The sequence below is a fragment of the Gymnoscopelus microlampas genome (assembly GCF_963454915.1).
Source record: "Gymnoscopelus microlampas genome assembly, chromosome: 20".
NCBI lineage: Eukaryota > Metazoa > Chordata > Actinopteri > Myctophiformes > Myctophidae > Gymnoscopelus > Gymnoscopelus microlampas.
In genome coordinates this window covers 9,289,601-9,308,344 of record NC_139957.1, presented here as the reverse complement: position 1 = coordinate 9,308,344, position 18,744 = coordinate 9,289,601, and the positions used below count along the sequence as shown (strand labels likewise).

General features: G+C 43.6%; 1 protein-coding gene across 1 annotated transcript in view; it reads left to right on the top strand.

Moving 5' to 3' along the window:
• LOC311036526 (uncharacterized protein) overlaps positions 1-10,630 on the top strand; it is a gene marked incomplete at its 3' end in the record, with an annotated part of 35,651 nt that extends 25,021 nt beyond the window's left edge. The window contains exon 6 of the mRNA XM_084045256.1: positions 10,496-10,630. Coding sequence (XP_083901382.1) covers positions 10,496-10,630 — 135 coding nt within the window. The remainder of the gene's footprint in view (positions 1-10,495) is intronic.
• Positions 10,631-18,744: the final 8,114 nt, after the last annotated feature.

Here is an 18,744-nt window from a genome sequence, read left to right as displayed (position 1 = left end):
AATAGGGACGAGCATGAATTGCTGAAGTTATCAAAGCGGGGTCCAGGGACCCCCCGCGTATGCTATGTCAGTCCGCCCGTTTAGGGCACGGGATTTTAAACAGCTATAACTCCAGTTTGAAGCCTGCCACCAAGTCCAAATTTGGTATGTGGACTTACACCACCAATAGGGACGAGCATGAATCGCTGAAGTTATCAAAGCGGGGTCCAGGGACCCCCCGCGTATGCTATGTCAGTCCGCCCGTTTAGGGCACGGGATTTTAAACAGCTATAACTCCAGTTTGAAGCCTGCCACCAAGTCCAAATTTGGCTATGTGGACTTACACCACCAATAGGGACGAGCATGAATTGCTGAAGTTATCAAAGCGGGGTCCAGGGACCCCCCGCGTATGCTATGTCCGTCCGCCCGTTTAGGTCACGGGATTTTAAACAGCTATAACTCCAGTTTGAAGCCTGCCACCAAGTCCAAATTTGGTATGTGGACTTACACCACCAATAGCGAGGCACATGACTTGCTGACGTTATCAAAGAGGGGTCCAGGGACCCCCAGCGCCCGTATGAGCACGGGATGAGCACGGGATTTTAAACAGCTATAACTCCAGTTTGCAGCATGCCACCAAGTCCACATTTGGTATGTGGACTTAGACTACCAATAGGGACCAGCATGAATTGCTGAAGCCCCGCCCCCTCTGTCTTCCCATTGGCTGGCCTTCAAACAGCCATAACTCAAGTTCGCAGCATGCTACGGAGTACAAATTTTGTACATGGACTAAAACCAGCAATAGGGACGAACTGTAATTACTTAAGCCCCGCCCCCTCTGTCTGCCCATTGGCTGGGCTTTAAACAGCCATCATTCCAGTTTGCAGCATGCTACCAAGTACAAATTTGGTAAGTCAACTCAGACCACCAATAGGGACGAACTGAAATGAGTTAAGCCCCGCCCCAAAGGCACCGCTTCCTTCACACAGGGTGTGATTTTTTAAAAATGTATTTGGCCGTGGACCCCCCATCTCAAAATACGTTGTTCCAGGGTCCCCCCCCCCAGAAGTTGTAACAGAGTTAAAACATGTTCGCTTTAAAAACATATATATATTCAAAGATTTGAAAAAAAAAATCACTATTTTTCAAAAAATAGCAGATCTACAAGCTCATAGCGCGGCACTCGGTGCAGCGCTATGAGCTTGTAGATCTGCACACGCGCGCACACACACACACACACGCACACGCACACGCACAGAGAGAGAGTCCCTTTCTTTCATGCAGTGCCACAATAGGCAGTCCAGATCTAGGTATCCATTACGGAGGCGATAAGGTTGCAAGGTTGACTCGGTTTCCTCGTGAACGGGCCAGTCTAGTACCTTGATGCCTCTCCAACTGCATGCTGGGACGACATGCATCTGGCAACGATGTTTTGTTCCCATGCCCTTGTGGTGACAGAGCCACGCTTGAGACGTAATGTGACAGTCCGTCGTGAGTTTGCTTTTCGCACACATCAAAGCCCAGCCAAACAATGCTACGATACAATGTCTGACAACTGTCAGCCATTTATTGCTTCTGACAGTTATTACACTAGCTTTCTTTCTTGTGAGGGAACAGGAATACATTCATAAGCCTCTAATACAGTGGTTCTCAACCAGTGGTCCGGGGACCACCAGTGGTCCTTGAGGGAGTTCCAGGGGGTCCCCAGCTAAACGATGGATAGGAACCAAATGGGTCTGTAACTCTGAGAGTGTACAAATCAGAGTGTACTCTGAGAGTGTACAAATGGAACCAAACGGACCCTAACGGGTCCGTTTGGTTCCATTTGTACACTCTGAGAGTTACATTAACATTGATTTTATAATAGAAATTGCGGTCCCAGAGATATAAATGCCATTAAATGGGGGTCCGTTGCCCTAATGCATGTTAAACTGGGGGTCCTTGAAATCAAAATGGTTGAGAATCACTGCTAGAGCCGTAAAAAAAATCTTCTCTTATTGGGGGTCCCGGCGTATTTTTTTCAAATGGGGGTCCGTGGGCTAATGTGTGTCAATTTGGGGGGTCCTTGACACGAAAAAGGTTGAAAACCACTGCTTTAATGTATTCTCAGACTGTTTTCTGAGTGTTAATTGAACTAAAACGACTACTTCTTACACTTGCAGAGTTAAATTAAAGCCGCAATCTGGAAATAATTTGAATGAACAAAATTTGGCACGTCTGCAGCGGTTGGAGGTGGTCGTGCTGCTCTATCCTTGCGAAATGCAGACCCTGGCGTCGGTTAGGACGTCTACTGTTTGACAATTGGTACTGCCCGAAGCTCATGAGCAGAATATCAACCCCCATGGCCAAGTGGAGTGAAGTTTGGTCTCTGCCAGTGGTGGCAAAAGTACTCACATTTCTTACTTAAGCAAAAGTATCAATACTGCAATGTAAAAAGTAAAAGTCACAGAATTCAAAATTTACTTGAGTTAAAGTACAAAATTATTGGTATCAAAATGTACTTAAAGTACCAAAAGTAGAAAGTACTCATTATGCAGAATGTCCACTTTCACAAGTTTTCAAGTGTATAAATCTTTTGAAAATAGCAGATCTACAAGCTTACAATGCGTCGCATCGCGACGCATTGTGAGCTTGTAGATCTGCTATTTTCAAATGGCCAAAATGTATTTACAGTAAATTTACAAAGTAACTAGTAACTAAAGTTTTCAAATAATCGAGATGTAGTGGTGTAGAAGTAAAAGTACCGAAAATTGGAAAACACTCAAGTAAAGCACAAATCGCTCAAAAGTGTACTTAAGTACAGCACTTAAGTAAATGTACTTAGTTACTTTCCACCACTGGTCTCTGCACTATCTGTACACACAGGATGTGCACTGGTTTTGGTTTTGTTTGCTGGGTAAGGGAAGCGGGTTGGAGAGAGCTCGCATCGGTTGGAAGGAGCCTGCCTGGGTATACCTTGGCACAGACCATGGCTGCTCCAGAAGGACATGCTGTGTTGGTGGTGAGAAAAAAAAGCGACGTTATTATCACATTGTGTGGGACGGTGTCTGTTGAAGCTTATGACGCGCCTTGTTTGTGTCACGGACATCCGTCTGTGCGACCACGAACGCGTACAGTACGGTACCGACAGCACAACCTCGGGTACACCGATCCAGTCGCATCCAGTTGCACCGAGAGGCACCACTTAATCCACCAAGACCGCGAAAGCATCATGAGTCATTTTAAGATTTATTTGGCAATTACAAAATAGCGGATCTACAAGCTCATAGTGCGGTAGATCTGTGGTAGAAAATTCTTGCAAATCTTTGAATATTATAGCGAACGCTTTTAACTCAAATCTTTGCTTCTGGGGGGGTCCCTGGAACAACATATTTTGAGATGGGGGGTCCGTGGCCAAATACATATCTAAAAATGCTTTCTTAATCCTAACAGTATGCTACTATATCAGTGGTGCTCCAACTTTTTCATGTCAAGGACCCCCAGATTTAACGTATTCGGCCGCGGACCCCCAGCTCAAAATATGTTGTTCCAGGGACCCCCCAGAAGCAAAGATTGGAGTTAAAAATGTTCGCTTTAAAGAAAAAAAAGATATATTCAAAGATTTGCACACATTTTCACGATAAAAAAAAATAGCAGATATACAAGCTCATAGCGCGGCACTCGAGTGCCGCGCTATGAGCTTGTAGATCTGCTATTTTTGAGCGGCAATGAGACGGAGAAGAGCCCGGAAGAAGAGGAGGAGGTATAGGGTGTTATGCGGTTCCCTTGTGGCGCATTCGCCAGGATGAAGTCATTTTCCATTTTTAGCCCCTGCCGGCTGCTATAGCTGTGTCGCTCCGCTGATACGTTGGAGATATTGCTCATTATTATCTCCCGTTCCTGCTGGTCCCGTTAGTGAGCGTTGTTGTCGCTGTGTCAGTGACGTCTATGGGCGGCTGGCCGCGTTCCAGCGGAGTACTCGAATGTTTTACTTAAGTAAAAGTATCAATACTGCAATGTAGCAGTACTCTGTTACAAGTGAAAGTCTGGAATTCAAAATTGACTTGAGTTAAAAGTACAAAAGTATTGGTATCAAAATGTGCTTAGAGTACCAAAAGTAAAAGTACTCAAATGTTTGAAAATTGCTGATCTACAAGCTCACAACGCGCTGCGATGCGACGCGTTGTGAGCTTGGAGATCGGCTATTTTCAAATAGCCTAGGTATGAAATAGGGCTAACGTGGTTAATGTACGTTTTATAATGTAATCATTTATACCCGCAAAGTAGCTAGTAACTAAGGTTTCCAAATAATTGTAGTGGAGTAAAAGTACAATATTTGCCTCTGAGACGTAGTGGAGTAGAAGTAAAAGTACAGAAATGTGGAAATACTCTAGTAACGTAAAAGTACCTCTGAATTGTACTTAATTAAGTACAGTACTTGAGTAAATGTACTTAGTCGCTTTACACCACTGATGAGCCGTGTGTGGCCCCCAGGGGGGGCCCCCAGAAACCTCTGTGACCCCGTTCTCTTTTGTGCCACTACTGTGCGCCGTGATATGCCCCCCCCCCTCTCTCTCTCTCTCTCTCTCTCTCTCTCTCTCATATAACTTCACCAGTTCTGGCTTCTCTGTCTTTTTATCTGTCAGCCCCTCCTCAGTGTCCTGGCCACAGTCCAGAGGAGAGACACCGGATCATGGAAGGGGGGCGAGGGATGGATGGATGGGCCCCCCCCCTTCTGAGACGGGGGGGGGGGGGGCCCGTCTCAGAAGGCAGCTGGAACGCAGAGGGATGGGAGTGGTTATGGGGGCCGTAGAGCAGCGGGTGATGACAGTGTCGGTGGGGGGGTGATGATGGCCGTGGCGGTAGCAGGGGAGGCAGTAGTGGAAAAAGTACTCGAATGTTTTACTTAGAATGTTTGAAAATAGCAGATCTACAAGCTCACAATGCGTCGCGATGCGACGCATTGTGAGCTTGTAGATCTGCTATTTTCAAATAGCCTATGTATAAAATAGAGCTAAAGTGGTTGATGTGTGTTTTATAATCATTTATATCTGCAAAGTAACTAGTAACTAAAGTTTTCAAATAAAAGTACAATATTTGCCTCAGAGATGTAGTGGAGTAAAAAGTAAGTACAGAAAATTGGAAATACTCCAGTAAAGTAAAGTAAAAAAAAATACCTCACAACAGTACTTAAGTACAGCACTTGAGTAAATGTACTTAACCCATTGAGACCTTAAGCCGATTCTACATGTCTCCTAAATCCCAACAGTTTTCTGAAAAACGTATGTTTCTATATCAGTGGTGCTCAATCTTTTTCATGTCAAGGACCCCCAAAATGATATGTATTTGGCCGCGGACCCCCATTAAAATATTTTGTTCCAGGGACCCCCCAGAGGCAAAGATTTGAGTTAAAAATGTTCGCTTAAAAAATATATATTTGCACACATTTTCAAGAATTTTCAAAAATAGCAGATCTACAAGCTCGTAGCGCGGCACTCGGTGCCGCGCTATGAGCTTGTAGATCTGCTATTTTTGAATAGCCCAAAGTGTAAAATAATGCTTTTTAGCTCAAATCTAAAAATGACACAGTTCCAGGTCTTAATGGGTTAAGTTACTTTACACCACTGGCGGGAGGACAATGCTGAACCTTGGCTGGTGTGCGCTGTAGGTTTTTGTTTTGGAGATGAATGGGCAGGGCGAGGTGGGAGCGTTCACATAGGATGTAGCAGCGGAGGGGTGATCCTATCTGCTTTCAGCCAGCATGGGGTGGGGGGGGGGGGTTGAGGGCAGAGCGACTGAGATGCGAGAGATGGTTGGTCGAGAGACAGAGCATGAATGGACATAAAATGGTGGTGTTTTTATGGTGTTTTTATGTCTTCTCTGACTATTTTGAGTTTCCTTCCTGGAGGCTGAAACCTTGAGGGTGAAACGTGCCAATAGAAAAACAACACTTTAATGACACAGTCAAATTATACCCTCCCCCTCATTATCATAACACAAACAGGTGTGGGCATGAGGAGGAGGAGGAGGGACTAGGACAGGTGGGTGGTGCTAAGGTGGTGGAGGAGGTGCTAAGGTGAGAACCAGGTATACTTAATGAACTGGAGGCGTGTCCACATACAAACATAATTTTAACACTTTCTGTACACTTTTTTTGAAAAAAATCTTCCTCCTAGTATAACCGTACTACCTGACGATTATGCTTTGGGGGGGGGGGGGAATCACTGAAAACCACGGCACTCATCGCTCATTAATCGTGATCGAGGCAAAAGTTTGAAGTAATGGTGGTATTGATTCAAAGCCACATCGCCCCAGCCCTACTTCAGTGTCTCAAGAGCGAAAAACAGCACGACGGGCTCTGTGGGTGCTTGATTAGCGACCAGTGGGCGGGACTACAATAGGTTAATCCCAAGATGTCCTCTCGAGCTATAACTTGTTGACACTAGAGACCGTTTTCTCTCTCAAACTAGTCGAGAAACGAACTCCGTGCGAAGAACGGCAGGAATGTGGCGCGCTGCGCTAGCACAGACACACACACACTCCTTCAGCCTTTCATCTGGCTCTTATAGCGTGTAATTAGCCGTGGTATAAAAAGTACTCAAATGTTTTACTTAAGTAAAAGTATCAATGCTGCAATGTAGACGTACTCGGTTACAAGTGAAAGTCCGGAATTAGAAGTAAAATTACCAAAGTATTGGCATCAAAATGTACTTAAAGTACCAAAAGTAAAAGTACTAAAATGTTTGAAAATAGCAGATCTACAAGCTCACAACGCTATATATGAATGCACCATTTACCAAAAGTAAAAGTACTAAAATGTTTAAAAATAGCAGATTTCTAGCAGAAATGGCAGATCTACAAGCAAGTTGTGAGCTTGTAGATCGTCTATTTTCAAATAGCCTATGTATAAAATAGGGCTAAAGTGGTTAATGTATGTTTCATAATATCATCATTTATATCTGAAAAGTAACTAGCAACTAAAGTTTTCAAATAACTGTAGTGGAGTAAAAGTGCAATATTTGCCTCTGAGATGCAGTGGAGTAGAAGTGAAAGAACTGAAAATTGGAAATACTCAAGTAAAGTACAAATACCTCAAAATTGTACTTAAGTACAGTACTTAAGTAAATGTACTTAGTTTACTGTCCACCACCAGTAATTAGCAGTTGGGTCTGCAGTGACTCGGCTACGCGTCTTGAACTTAGTCTGAACCCTTTGGGCCTTACACGTCTGTCAGCGTGCGGGGCGAGTACACAGGACGGCTCTGTGGGGAACGGTAAACATGCTCAGGGTGACACGTGAACAGGGATATCCAGCTTTAAAGAGGTGCTCCTCTTTTCCCAAAGCAATCGTATTGACTTACAGCTACAGTACCATATGGAAAACATCTTAACCAGTCACGTCCGTGGGGCCGATACCATCATTAACTCTTCCGTAGCCACTTTAAACCTGGCCTCGCGGTTTTGAGAGTCATTTAAGCCGTTTAAGCGGGGGAACGCATCTGTGTAACAACTTAAACCATTATTTTATACTTTGGCTAGTCAAAAATAGCAGATCCGCAAGCTCATAGCGCGGCACCGAGTGCCGCGCTATGAGCTTGTGGATCTGCTATTTGTGAAAAATCGTGGAAATGTGTGCAAATCTTTTCGTGTATATGTTTTTAAAGCGAACATTTTTAACTCAATTATTTGCTTCTGGGGGTCCCTGGAACAACATATTTTCAGATGGGGGGTCGGCGGCCAAATCATTTTGGGGGTCCTTGACACGAAAAGGTTTGAGAACCGCTGATATAGTAACATGAGTTTGTCACAAGACATTTTGTAGAATCGGAACCTCAGGCCGCCTCAATGGGTTAAAACGCGAACGTCGTCAAAAACAGCGGATGCGCAAGCTCCACAACGCGGCCCGCGCTGCAACGCGCCGTGAGCTTGTAGATCGGTTGCTTTCGCCGTCCCAACACCACCGTATGACGAAGCATGAAATAGGGCTTTAAGTGGTTAACCCATTAAGGCCGGGAACGCATCCGTGTCATTTATTTGACTATTCAAAAACAGTAAATCTACAAGCTTGTAGCGCGGCACTCTGAAAAATCATCCCTCGAACAAAACATTTTGAGATGGGGGTCCGCGGCCAAACACACACCTAAAAATGTTTTCTAAATCCTAACGGTATGTTGCTACATCGGTGGTGCTCCAACTTTTTCATGTCAAGGACCCCCAAAATGATATGCATTTGGACCGCGGACCCCCCCCCCCCATCTAAAAATATTTAGTTAGAAGCAAAGATTTGATTTACAAATGTTCGCTTTAAAAAAATATATATTCAAAGATTTGCAAAAAAAATAAAATCTGGATTTTTCAAAAAAAAAAGAGCAGATCTACAAGCTCGTAGCGCGGCACTCGGTGCCGCGCTACGAGCTTGTAGATCTGCTCTTTTTGAATAGCCAAAGAATAGTGTTTTCATAGTGTTATCCTTACACCGACTTCGACCTCGGTGTGTCAGACACCTCTTAAACGGCACGGGGAATTTGTTGCCGTGCTTGCTGGCCCCAGTCGTCAGCATCGAGTCCCAATTGACTGAAGTCAATAGCAACAGCGCTATTAGCCTTGTAACATAGAAGCTGCCTACGGCGCTGGCTGTGCCCACATATGGCTCAGTGCCACCCCGGGTACTTTTCCTATAACCTTGTGCCCAGCGCTTCACAAACAGCAGCAAGTAACTAAGTGCATGTACTCAAGTACTGTTTTACTTCTACTCCACTACCTCCCAGAGGCAAAAGTGTACTTTTTACTCCACTACAATTCTTTGAACACTTTAGTTACTTTGTAGATTTTGATTGTTATTACAGAACATGCATTAACTACCTCAACCCTATATTCATTTTTCGGGCCATTTGAAAATAGCCGATCTACAAGCTCACAATGTGTCGCGATGCGACGCATTGTGAGCTTGTAGATCGGCTATTTTCAAAAGATTTGTATACATTAAGAAAACTTCAAACGGGACATTCTGCACAATGAGCACTTTTACTGTTGGTACTTTAAGTACATTTTGATACCAATAGTTTTGCACTTTTACGTACATTTTGAATTCCAGACTTTTACTTGTAACAGAGTATTTCTACATTGCAGTATTGATACTTTTACTTGAGTAAAATAATTGCGTATTTGTTCCACCACTGTCTCACACACATGCACACGCGCGCACACACACGCACACACACACACACACACACACACACACACACACACACACACACACACACACACACACACACACACACACACACACACACACACACACACACACACACACACACACACACACACACACACACACAAACAAACAACTGTAAGGTCAGTTTCTGATTATTACTGATCCATCTCAAGGCCCACTCCCGGCCCACCTTTCCACAAGCCCCCCCCCCCCCCCCCTCCCCCCTCTCCCGCAGCAGGGAACGGGGGGGGGGGGGGGGGGGGAGTGCTACTACCTCACTGTGCCAAATCACACAAAGCCATTTCCTGTCGGGGAGGGAAAATGACCAGGGCTAATTTTAGACGGTCAGGTCCTGCAGAGAGCTGCTAAGAGTGAGACTCTACCGGGGGGGGGGGGGAGTGGGGGGGGGGGTTGGCTCTGTGAGTGGAAAAGCATTCACTGAACTTACACCATGAATGAAAAAGTCCACTATTGTAACAAGAAGCACTCGTTTTGTTTTCCTCCCCCTCGGCGTGTACTTGTTGCTCTGCCTATAGTGTCGTTTTCAGGCACTTTTCCCGCATTCTCATGACTTTGACTGTTAAGCCTAAAGACGTGTGCTATCAAGAAAAAAGGATATAAAAAAAAGGCACTATACGCAGTGTTGCATTCCTAGCAACAGTAACCCAAGTGCTGCTGACCTGTAAATGAGCAGTAATGATGTTGACCTGCCGTTTCGGTCCATTTTAGGGTCCCTATTCTGGGGGCAAACATTCGGCGAAAATAGGTGATCTACGAGCTTGCGTCGCGTCTCGTCCGTTGTGAGATTTGGCGTTGAGGGACAATAGTAGTGGACATAGCATGGAGCCCTGGGTGACACCGGCCGACTAAGGGTTTAACCCATTAAGGCCTGAGGTTCCGATTCTACAAAATGTTGCTATGTCAGTGGTTTTCAAACTTTTTAACGTCAAGGACCCCCAAAATGATATGTATTTGGCCGCGGACCCCATCTCAAAATATGTTGTTCCAGGGACCCCCCAGAAGCAAAGATTTGAGTTACAAATGTTTGCTTTAAAAAATATATATATATTCAAAGATTTGCACACATTTTTTTTTTCAAAAATAGCAGATCTACAAGCTCGTAGCGCGGCACTCGGTGCCGCGCTACGAGCTTGTAGATCTGCTATTTTTGAACAGCTCAAATCTAAAAATGACACAGACGCGTTCCAGGTCTTAATGGGTTTAAGTGGTTAACCCTTGGCATCCCACTTTTTGACCCCATCAATCGGTCTCATTAACCCACGTTTTTTTTCCCCCTCTCCCCTCCCTTGTCTCTCTCCAACAGAATCTGACCGGCGGTGGCGCTCGCCCTCCGCCCAGGTACACCTACGACCCCTCCATCTTCGCCTTCCGTTCCCTGAGCACGGCGCCCCCGCCGCGTAGCCCCATGACGCCTTCCGACGATCCTCCCTGCACATAAAAACCCCCCCCAACCCCCCATTTCGGGACTGCTGCTTTGTCGCAGCTTCTACGACGAGACCAAGAAGAAGTAACTGTCTTAAGAAGGACTGCTATAGGGGGGAAGGGAAAGAAAAACTAAACATTTTTTTCGGACGGTTGAATGAAGGTTGAATATTTTTTGCACACTCAGGTAAATTCCATTCCGTTTTCGCCGTCACTTTGATAACTTGCTCGACTACTACGGGGGGAAACCAGCAGGGAAACCAGAGCCTATAACGTCGTCAAAACCACAATATCAGGCAACGCGGTTTCAATGATACTTCAGGTTTTGCATACAAACGGTTCTCTCACAAACACTTCCTGGTAGAGGAGTACTACTACACTATCCTTACGTGCGGAGCGGTGACGCAGACGGCGTGGTACGAAACAAAAGGGACAAAGACGACGGATAACTTGGTTCATGTTCAGACTGGCAACCCAAAATCAGATTTTTGTCTGAAGTCTGAAGAGAGAAAAAAACCCACACACATGAAAACAGATTTTTGACACTGTGTCGTATGACAGAGAATAAACAGCAACCGCTGCAGATCGAAGATGTCTGGACACACAAATCCGATCTGATCACTCGCAAATAACAGAGAATAATAAAGATCAGATTTGAGAAACAAATCGGATTTGTCTGCAGTCTCAACAAAGCCCCCGGGTGGTTTTAGTCTGGGGGTCGGATACTTTCAAGAGAAATGCACGTACGACAATCAAAAGTAGCCTGGCAGCGCCAGACTGATCGCGCTTATTATAATTTCCCCCGCACGATTTTATTAGAAAATAGCCGATCTACAAGCTCACAACGTGTCGCATCGCGACGCGTTGTGAGCTTGTAGATCTGCTATTTTCAAATAGCTGATATGTTAAAGTGCTCATGTGGCGCATAGTCGCTTCTTTTGGGCTGGTTTTCCTAGACCTGGTTGCTTGCTTGTTTCTCGCACAGAATCTGGCAACGCTGGTGGGGGGGGTCACAGGCAAGGGTTGTGATCCCGCGTGATCAGTCCGGCGCTGCCGGGCTAAATCAAACGGTTCACAGGTTTTGTTTTCGATGGGATTTCTGGACACGCTATGATGGTGATGTGCAAGGGCAGTGGTCACATTGCTGTAATGTAGGACTTGCTTGCCTGAATAGCTACGTTTGTTGGAAATGCTATTTGAACACGCAGTACACGGTGAGCTATAAGGAAATGTACGACTGTAGTTAAATAGTTAACCTTTGATGTAATCCTTATTAATGAATATGTGACTGTTGGTACAGGTCAAAACCTTTCCCCGCATGAATTCCTCTGTGTGTTGCAGTAAACGAAGCGTATTACTGCAACTAGACAGGGAAGTACAAGACACATCCGGTACACTAAATATATGACATGTCAGACTGGTGGTATATGTCCAGTGGTGGAAAAAGTACTCAAATTCTTTACTTGAGTAAAAGTACCAATACTGCAACATAGAAATACGCTGTTACAAGGAAAAGTCCAGAATTCAAAATTGACTTGAGTAAAAGCACAAAAGCATTGGCATCAAAATGTACTTAAAGTACCATAAGTAAAAGTACTCAAATATTTGAAAATAGCAGATCTACAAGCTCACAACGCGTCGCGATGCGACGCGTTGTGAGCTTGTAGATCTGCTATTTTCAAATAGCCTAAGTATAAAATAGGGTTGAAGTGGTTAATGTATGTTTTATGATGTAATCATTCATATCTGCAAAGTAACTAAAGTTTTCAAATCATTGTAGTGGAGTAAAAGTACAATAATTGCCTCTGAGATGCAGTGGAGTAGAAGTAAAAGTATAGGAAATTGGAAATACTCAAGTAAAGTACAAATACCTCAAAATTGGACTTAAAGTACAGCACTTAAGTAAATGTATTTGGTTACTTTCCACCACTGGGCATGTCACGCATATATAGGCACTGCGTGCCATTTCACATTTTGTCCAGTACTATACCTTCCGTTCTAGGTAGTACAGGGCCACAGGTATGTCCGAGACAACCCTTCCAAAAAAAGCTCTCATCTCTCAATGCCTTGAAAAGACTGTTGTACTGAATGTAATCTTGAGGCGATACGAGGCTCCGGAGACGATGGAAGAAGAACTGCGAGAACACTTTTTACTCAAATAACAGAATGACCTGCGGACGACCTACAAATGCATATGAATGTATCTCTTGCCGTTTGCTTTGTTTGTGAGATCAAACACAGTGTCACCACACAGTAAACAAAGGTTGGCTGGAGTGAATGTAACATTGTGACATGTCTTTGTCCTTTGTTGCATTAACAATAAAACGCCCTGTGGCCTCCTATTTAGGAAGTGAGTTTCATTTACATCGACGCACATGTTCGTTATGTAATGTTATATCTGACGGTTACCGTTATTGCTCTCGACGGTAGCAAATAGCAGATCTACAAGCTCAATGAGACGCATTGTGAGCTTGTAGAGCTGCTATTTTCAAACTATTTTTACACATCTTATACATTTGAAAAAATGGGATATTCTGCATAATGAGTACTTTCTACTTTTTGTACTCTAAGTACATTTTGATACCAATGCTTTTGTACTTTTACTTAAAGACGGGGTGCCGTGATTTTCAGTGATTGCCCCCCCCCCCCCCCCCCCCCCCTAAAACATAATCATCAGGTATTATGGTTATACTAGGAGGATGTTTTTCAAAAAAGTGTACAGGAAGTGTTGAAATTATGTTTTTATGTGGACACGGCTCCAGTTCATTAAGTATACCTGGTTCTCACCTTAGCACCTCCTCCACCACCTTAGCACCACCCACCTGTCCTAGTCCCTCCTCCTGCTCATGCCCACACCTGTTGTGTTATGATAATGAGGGGGAGGGTATGTTTTTACTATGTCATTAAAGTGCTGTTTTTCTATTGGCACGTTTGACCCTCAAGGTTTCAGCCTCCAGGTAGAAACTCCAAATAGTCAGAGAAGACATAAAACACCATAAAAAACACCACCAGGGGGGTTAATGGAGTTCTATCAACCTCATAGACACATGAAAAACAGAAAAAGTGCAAAACCATGGCACCGCCTCTTCAAGTAAATGTTGTGTTCCTTTTTACTCAAGTAAAGAAATGGAGTACTTTTTCCACCGCTGGGTTTATGAGATTCAGGCAGGGCTACTTGTGACCCAGTAGATGTCCTTAACCAACACCACCATGGGTCTAAATGTCTCAAAAGAGACAGCAAGGAGACCACCTCCAACCAGGGTGCAGATGCACTAGTTCCATCGTATTAACAGACCACACAGATTGGTTAAAACATCAGCTTTAAGTTCAACTCCTCGCTGGGACAGTCGAAAACAGAAAATGTACTGTTCAGTATTTCTGACGAAGAAACACAATCTTTTGCATGAGGCAACCCTGTTGATATTGTAGATCATTTCCAGCGAGTGGAGAAAAAAAAACAATTTACGGCTACAAATGTTCTGGGAAAACATGCCTGCATCTGCAGTTTGACTCATTTTAGATTTTTTGGGGCGTGCTGCCAACATCTCGCCCCCTTTTCCACACAGCTACACGAGTCGCATAGCAGTTAGCCTCGGAAACCCATGCCTTTTTTTTGTTTCAAAAGAAAAAAAGCCTGGGAGAACCTTGCAGGAACGCTGGTCTTAGGACCTTGTTATCTCCTAACCAATCAGAGTGCTCCAAACCCAGGCGCTGGAATCCAGCGCCTGGGTTTGGCTCCGCCCTTCAAGACCATCGATTGGGCTCGTTCTTTCAGTCTACATAGCAGTTGGTCCGACTCCTAACTGTACCATGATCTCATTTTGTTTTGCATCAATTCGTTGATATGACAAAGACAAAACGCACTCCTCAAAAAGGTAATCGATAGTATCATTGCTAAGATGATTATCAATATAGTCGCAGCCAGTGGTGGAAACTAAAGTACAATTTTGCTTGAGTTTTACTTGAGTATGCCCAATTCTACGCCACTACATCTCTACATCTCAGAGGCAAATATTGTACTTTTACTCCACTACACTTATATTAAAACTTTAGTTACTAGTTATTTGTAGATTTTGATTGTCATTACAAGCCATACATTAACCACTTCAGCCCTACTGTATATACATTTCGGCCATTTGAAAATAGCCGATCTACAAGCTCACAATGCGTCGCGATGCGACGCATTGTGAGCTTGTAGATCTGCTATTTTCAAAAGATTTGTACACATTTGAAAACTTGAAACTTTACTTACTTAACTTACTTTTACTTTTGGTACTTTTAAGTACATTTGGATGCCAATGCTTTTGTAAATGTCGAATTCCGGACTTTTACTTGTAACAGAGTATTTATATGTATTGCAGTATTGATACTTCTACTTAAGTAAAGAAATTGAGCCCCTACTTCCATAGACCCCCACAGGGCCTCAGTACAGCATGTGTCCAGGACAGCAGGATACCCAGCTGCTAAGGGTGTGGGTCAAACGTAGGAGATTTAAAAAGGATCTGTCAGTATAGGTACCAACCGTTGAGCCACAGTACATGATGAAGCAATAGCCTTGCAGACACACCAGTCCAGCTCCTTAACCCACTTAGACCGGGAAAGAATCTTGTCATTTTTTAATTTCTTTGGCTATTCAAAAATAGCAGATCTACAAGCTCATAGCGCGGCACCGAGTGCCGCGCTATGAGCTTGTAGATCTGCTATTTAAAAAAAATATGCGAATATTTGTATATATATATATTTTATTTTTTTTCTAAAGGGAACATTTGTAACTCAAATCTTTGCTTCGTGAAGGTCCCTGGAACAACTTATTTTTAGATTGGAATCATCGGCCAAATACATATTATTTTGGGCGTCCTTGACATGAGAACGTTTGAGAACCACTGATATTATAGCAACATACGTTATTTTTTTTTAACTGTTAGGATTTAGAAGACATTTGTAGAATCCCCCCAGAAGCAAAGATTTGAGTTACAAATGTTTGCTTTAAAAAAAAAATATATATATACATATATATTCAAAGATTTGCACACATTTTCAAGATTTTTCAAAAATAGCAGATCTACAAGCTCAGATGTACGAGTTGGTAGAGCTGCCATTTGTGAATGGCCCAAAGAAATCTAAAAAACGACACACAGACGCGTTCCCGGTCTTAATGGGTTAAATCAATTTGCTTCACGGATACGAATTGAGCCTCTGCTAAACCGTCCCATTGTTTTATTTCGGTATGATGTAATACATTAAGGGCCAATTTCCTGGATAAGCTTAGACTAATGCGATTTTTTTTTTAAATCAAGATTACCCACTGAAGAAAAAGAAGAAAAAAAAGACTGCACTGTGCATTTAGATTTAATCTTCGTCTCAGGGACAGGCCTTCAGAGAGCTCATGATTCCTATCTGAGACGTTGATGTTTGTGTCTGTCTGTGCGTGTGTGTTTGTGTTAACCATCTGCCTGGTGAATTGGCACAGGACTTGGTTGGTCTGGTTGGACTGGTTGCTTCCCTCATTAGGTCACACACACCAGAATAACCCACCGAAGATCACGTTTCTTAAAGCTAGATCACACACACAAATGCAATGCTGTGGGTGTTAAATTATGCTGAGCTGAATTAACAAACTCAACACCTTTTGCACGGATGGATTCTTGAAGAAACGGGGCCCTCATGAACAGCATGAGGGGTAGAGATGACAAACAAAACATGGGTCATATCTGTAGGGCTGCCTGCAACAGTCAAACTATTCAATTTAATCAATTATAACTAATTATTGATTTTAATAATAAAATAATTGCGGTTTTAATCATTTCTAAAAATAGGTGATCTACAAGTTCACAACGTGTTAACATGTAGATTGGCTATTTTTGTTGGTGCGTTGCCATTGTACTAAAAAACAATTTGTGCTTAAAAAAAATGTGTTTCACATTATTATTCAATTCATCAATTGATTAGTTATTGATAGAATAATCGGCAAGAAAGGAACCAACGGTCGCAGCCCTAGTCAACAGGCAGCGCTGAACATAAAGAACTGATCGCACCCTAAATGCTATGTACAGACAGTTTTTTAATACAAATATATGAAACCAAATACATACTTTTTGTTCTTTCACATCTCTAAGCCCCCGAAGTTTAAGAGGCGGAGATGTGAGCTGAGAAAAGGACTAGAGGAGGAGGATTGGAAATAGAGATGGTATGAAACCAACGTGAACATCGGTGCTGTGTGGGATTTCACACACACGGAGTAATCCTGCCCTTGGCAAACACGCCACCCCGCACACCCCCGACAGCTGAGTCACCCGTAAAAGACAAATCTTGTTAAAAGGAGAACTTCGAAGAGGGGACATGCGTACATGCACACAAGCGCTCGCACATGCACAGACACACACGCACACACACACACACACACACACACACACACACACACACACACACACACACACACACACACACACACACACACTACACTTAGCTTGACTCATTATCAGCTTGTGTTTCAACCATTAAGCTATCCAACTGACCAGATGGTCAGAAAAGCTGCTTCACTGCTCTCCCTCTCTCTCTCTCTCTCCAACACACACACACACACACACACACACACACACACACATTTAGCAAAACCAGAAAGGTTATGCCAGCAGTCGACTGAGGCTAACTAAGGAAGGGATACAGATTGGATATTGGTGGATCAATAAGCTGCGAGGGCAGCGACGAAACGTACAAAAAGGCCGACTCAAGGTCAGTTAAAATGTAACACTCCTGTGTGGTCCTCGACTATTTTTCCGCGTGCTTTTTTGGCTGACGGCCGGGGTCAAACAAGGGGGCCAAAATTGAAGTGCCATCCTTTCCCATTATTTCCACTGATCATCGAGTGCCAGCGGGCCCGTTGCCCAGTGACTGCACCAAGGAGTACCGTTCCTCAACCACTGCCAATTTGAGCTAATGTGAATTGAAGAGCTGGGTCTATGTTTATTATCACGCAGCCTGAGAGTACAAACACATCTGAAAGCTGGTTTAGAGTGACAAACGATAAAAGGACGGTGAACACTCGTCTCCGCTTCTCCATCTCAGAACCCCACACAGCCCACATTAACCCATTGAGACCTGAAGCCGATTCTACATGTCTCCTAAATCCCAACAGTTTTCTGAAAAACGTATGTTTCTATATCAGTGGTGCTCAAACTTTTTCATGTCAAGGACCCCCAAAATTATATGTATTTGGCCGCGGACCCCCATCAAAATATTTTGTTCCAGGGACCCCCAGAAGCAAAGATTTGAGTTAAAAATGTTCGCTTTAAAAATATATCTATTCAAAGATTTGCACACATTGTCACGATTTTTCAAAAATAGCAGATCTACAAGCTCTTAGCGCGGCACTCGGTGCCGCGCTATGAGCTTGTATATCTGCTATTTTTGAATAGCCCAAAGTGTAAAATAATGCTTTTTAGCTCAAATCTAAAAATGAGACAGTTACAGGTCTCAATGGGTTAAACAACAGTAGGGACATTATGTTCAAGTCCACCACAGGCTCCACAATTCCCTTTTTACGGCGTGGCTCTCCAGGTCAGCGTGTTTATCCGTGTCCGTTTTGTCCGGAGCTAATCTCGCAAACCGCTGAACCCATCACCGCCACAGTTTCTTGTGCACACTGCCGGTAGGCTAACTTAGTAACTCCACTCATTTTGCTTCACGTAATTATGTTTTATATTGTCTATGTTGGATGGAAACGTCCGTTTTGGACATATTATGGATACAGTACAGTATGTGTCCAAACCGTTACTTTTCAGGATTCACATTCAAAAGGATAAAAAGTAGCAGATCAGCAAGATTGTAGAGATGCTGCTTTTATACTTTTGTGTGACGCTGTAGTATGATCAAGTAGGGCATTAAATTACAAAAAAACAAAACTTTAGAATATGGAGGTAAGAGGTTATCTGCCTGACAGCTACAATATTTTTTTATATTTTTCAATGTAAGTCAATGGCAGTCGGATCAGGCTGAAACCTTGCCCACATTCGCAGTCAAATGTCACGGATATGTCACAGACGACGTCACAGGCTGGCCGCGTGCTGTCCGAGATCCACACGATTCTATTTGTTTTTCTTCTTAGGCTATAGGCTCTATGCACAGCAGCCA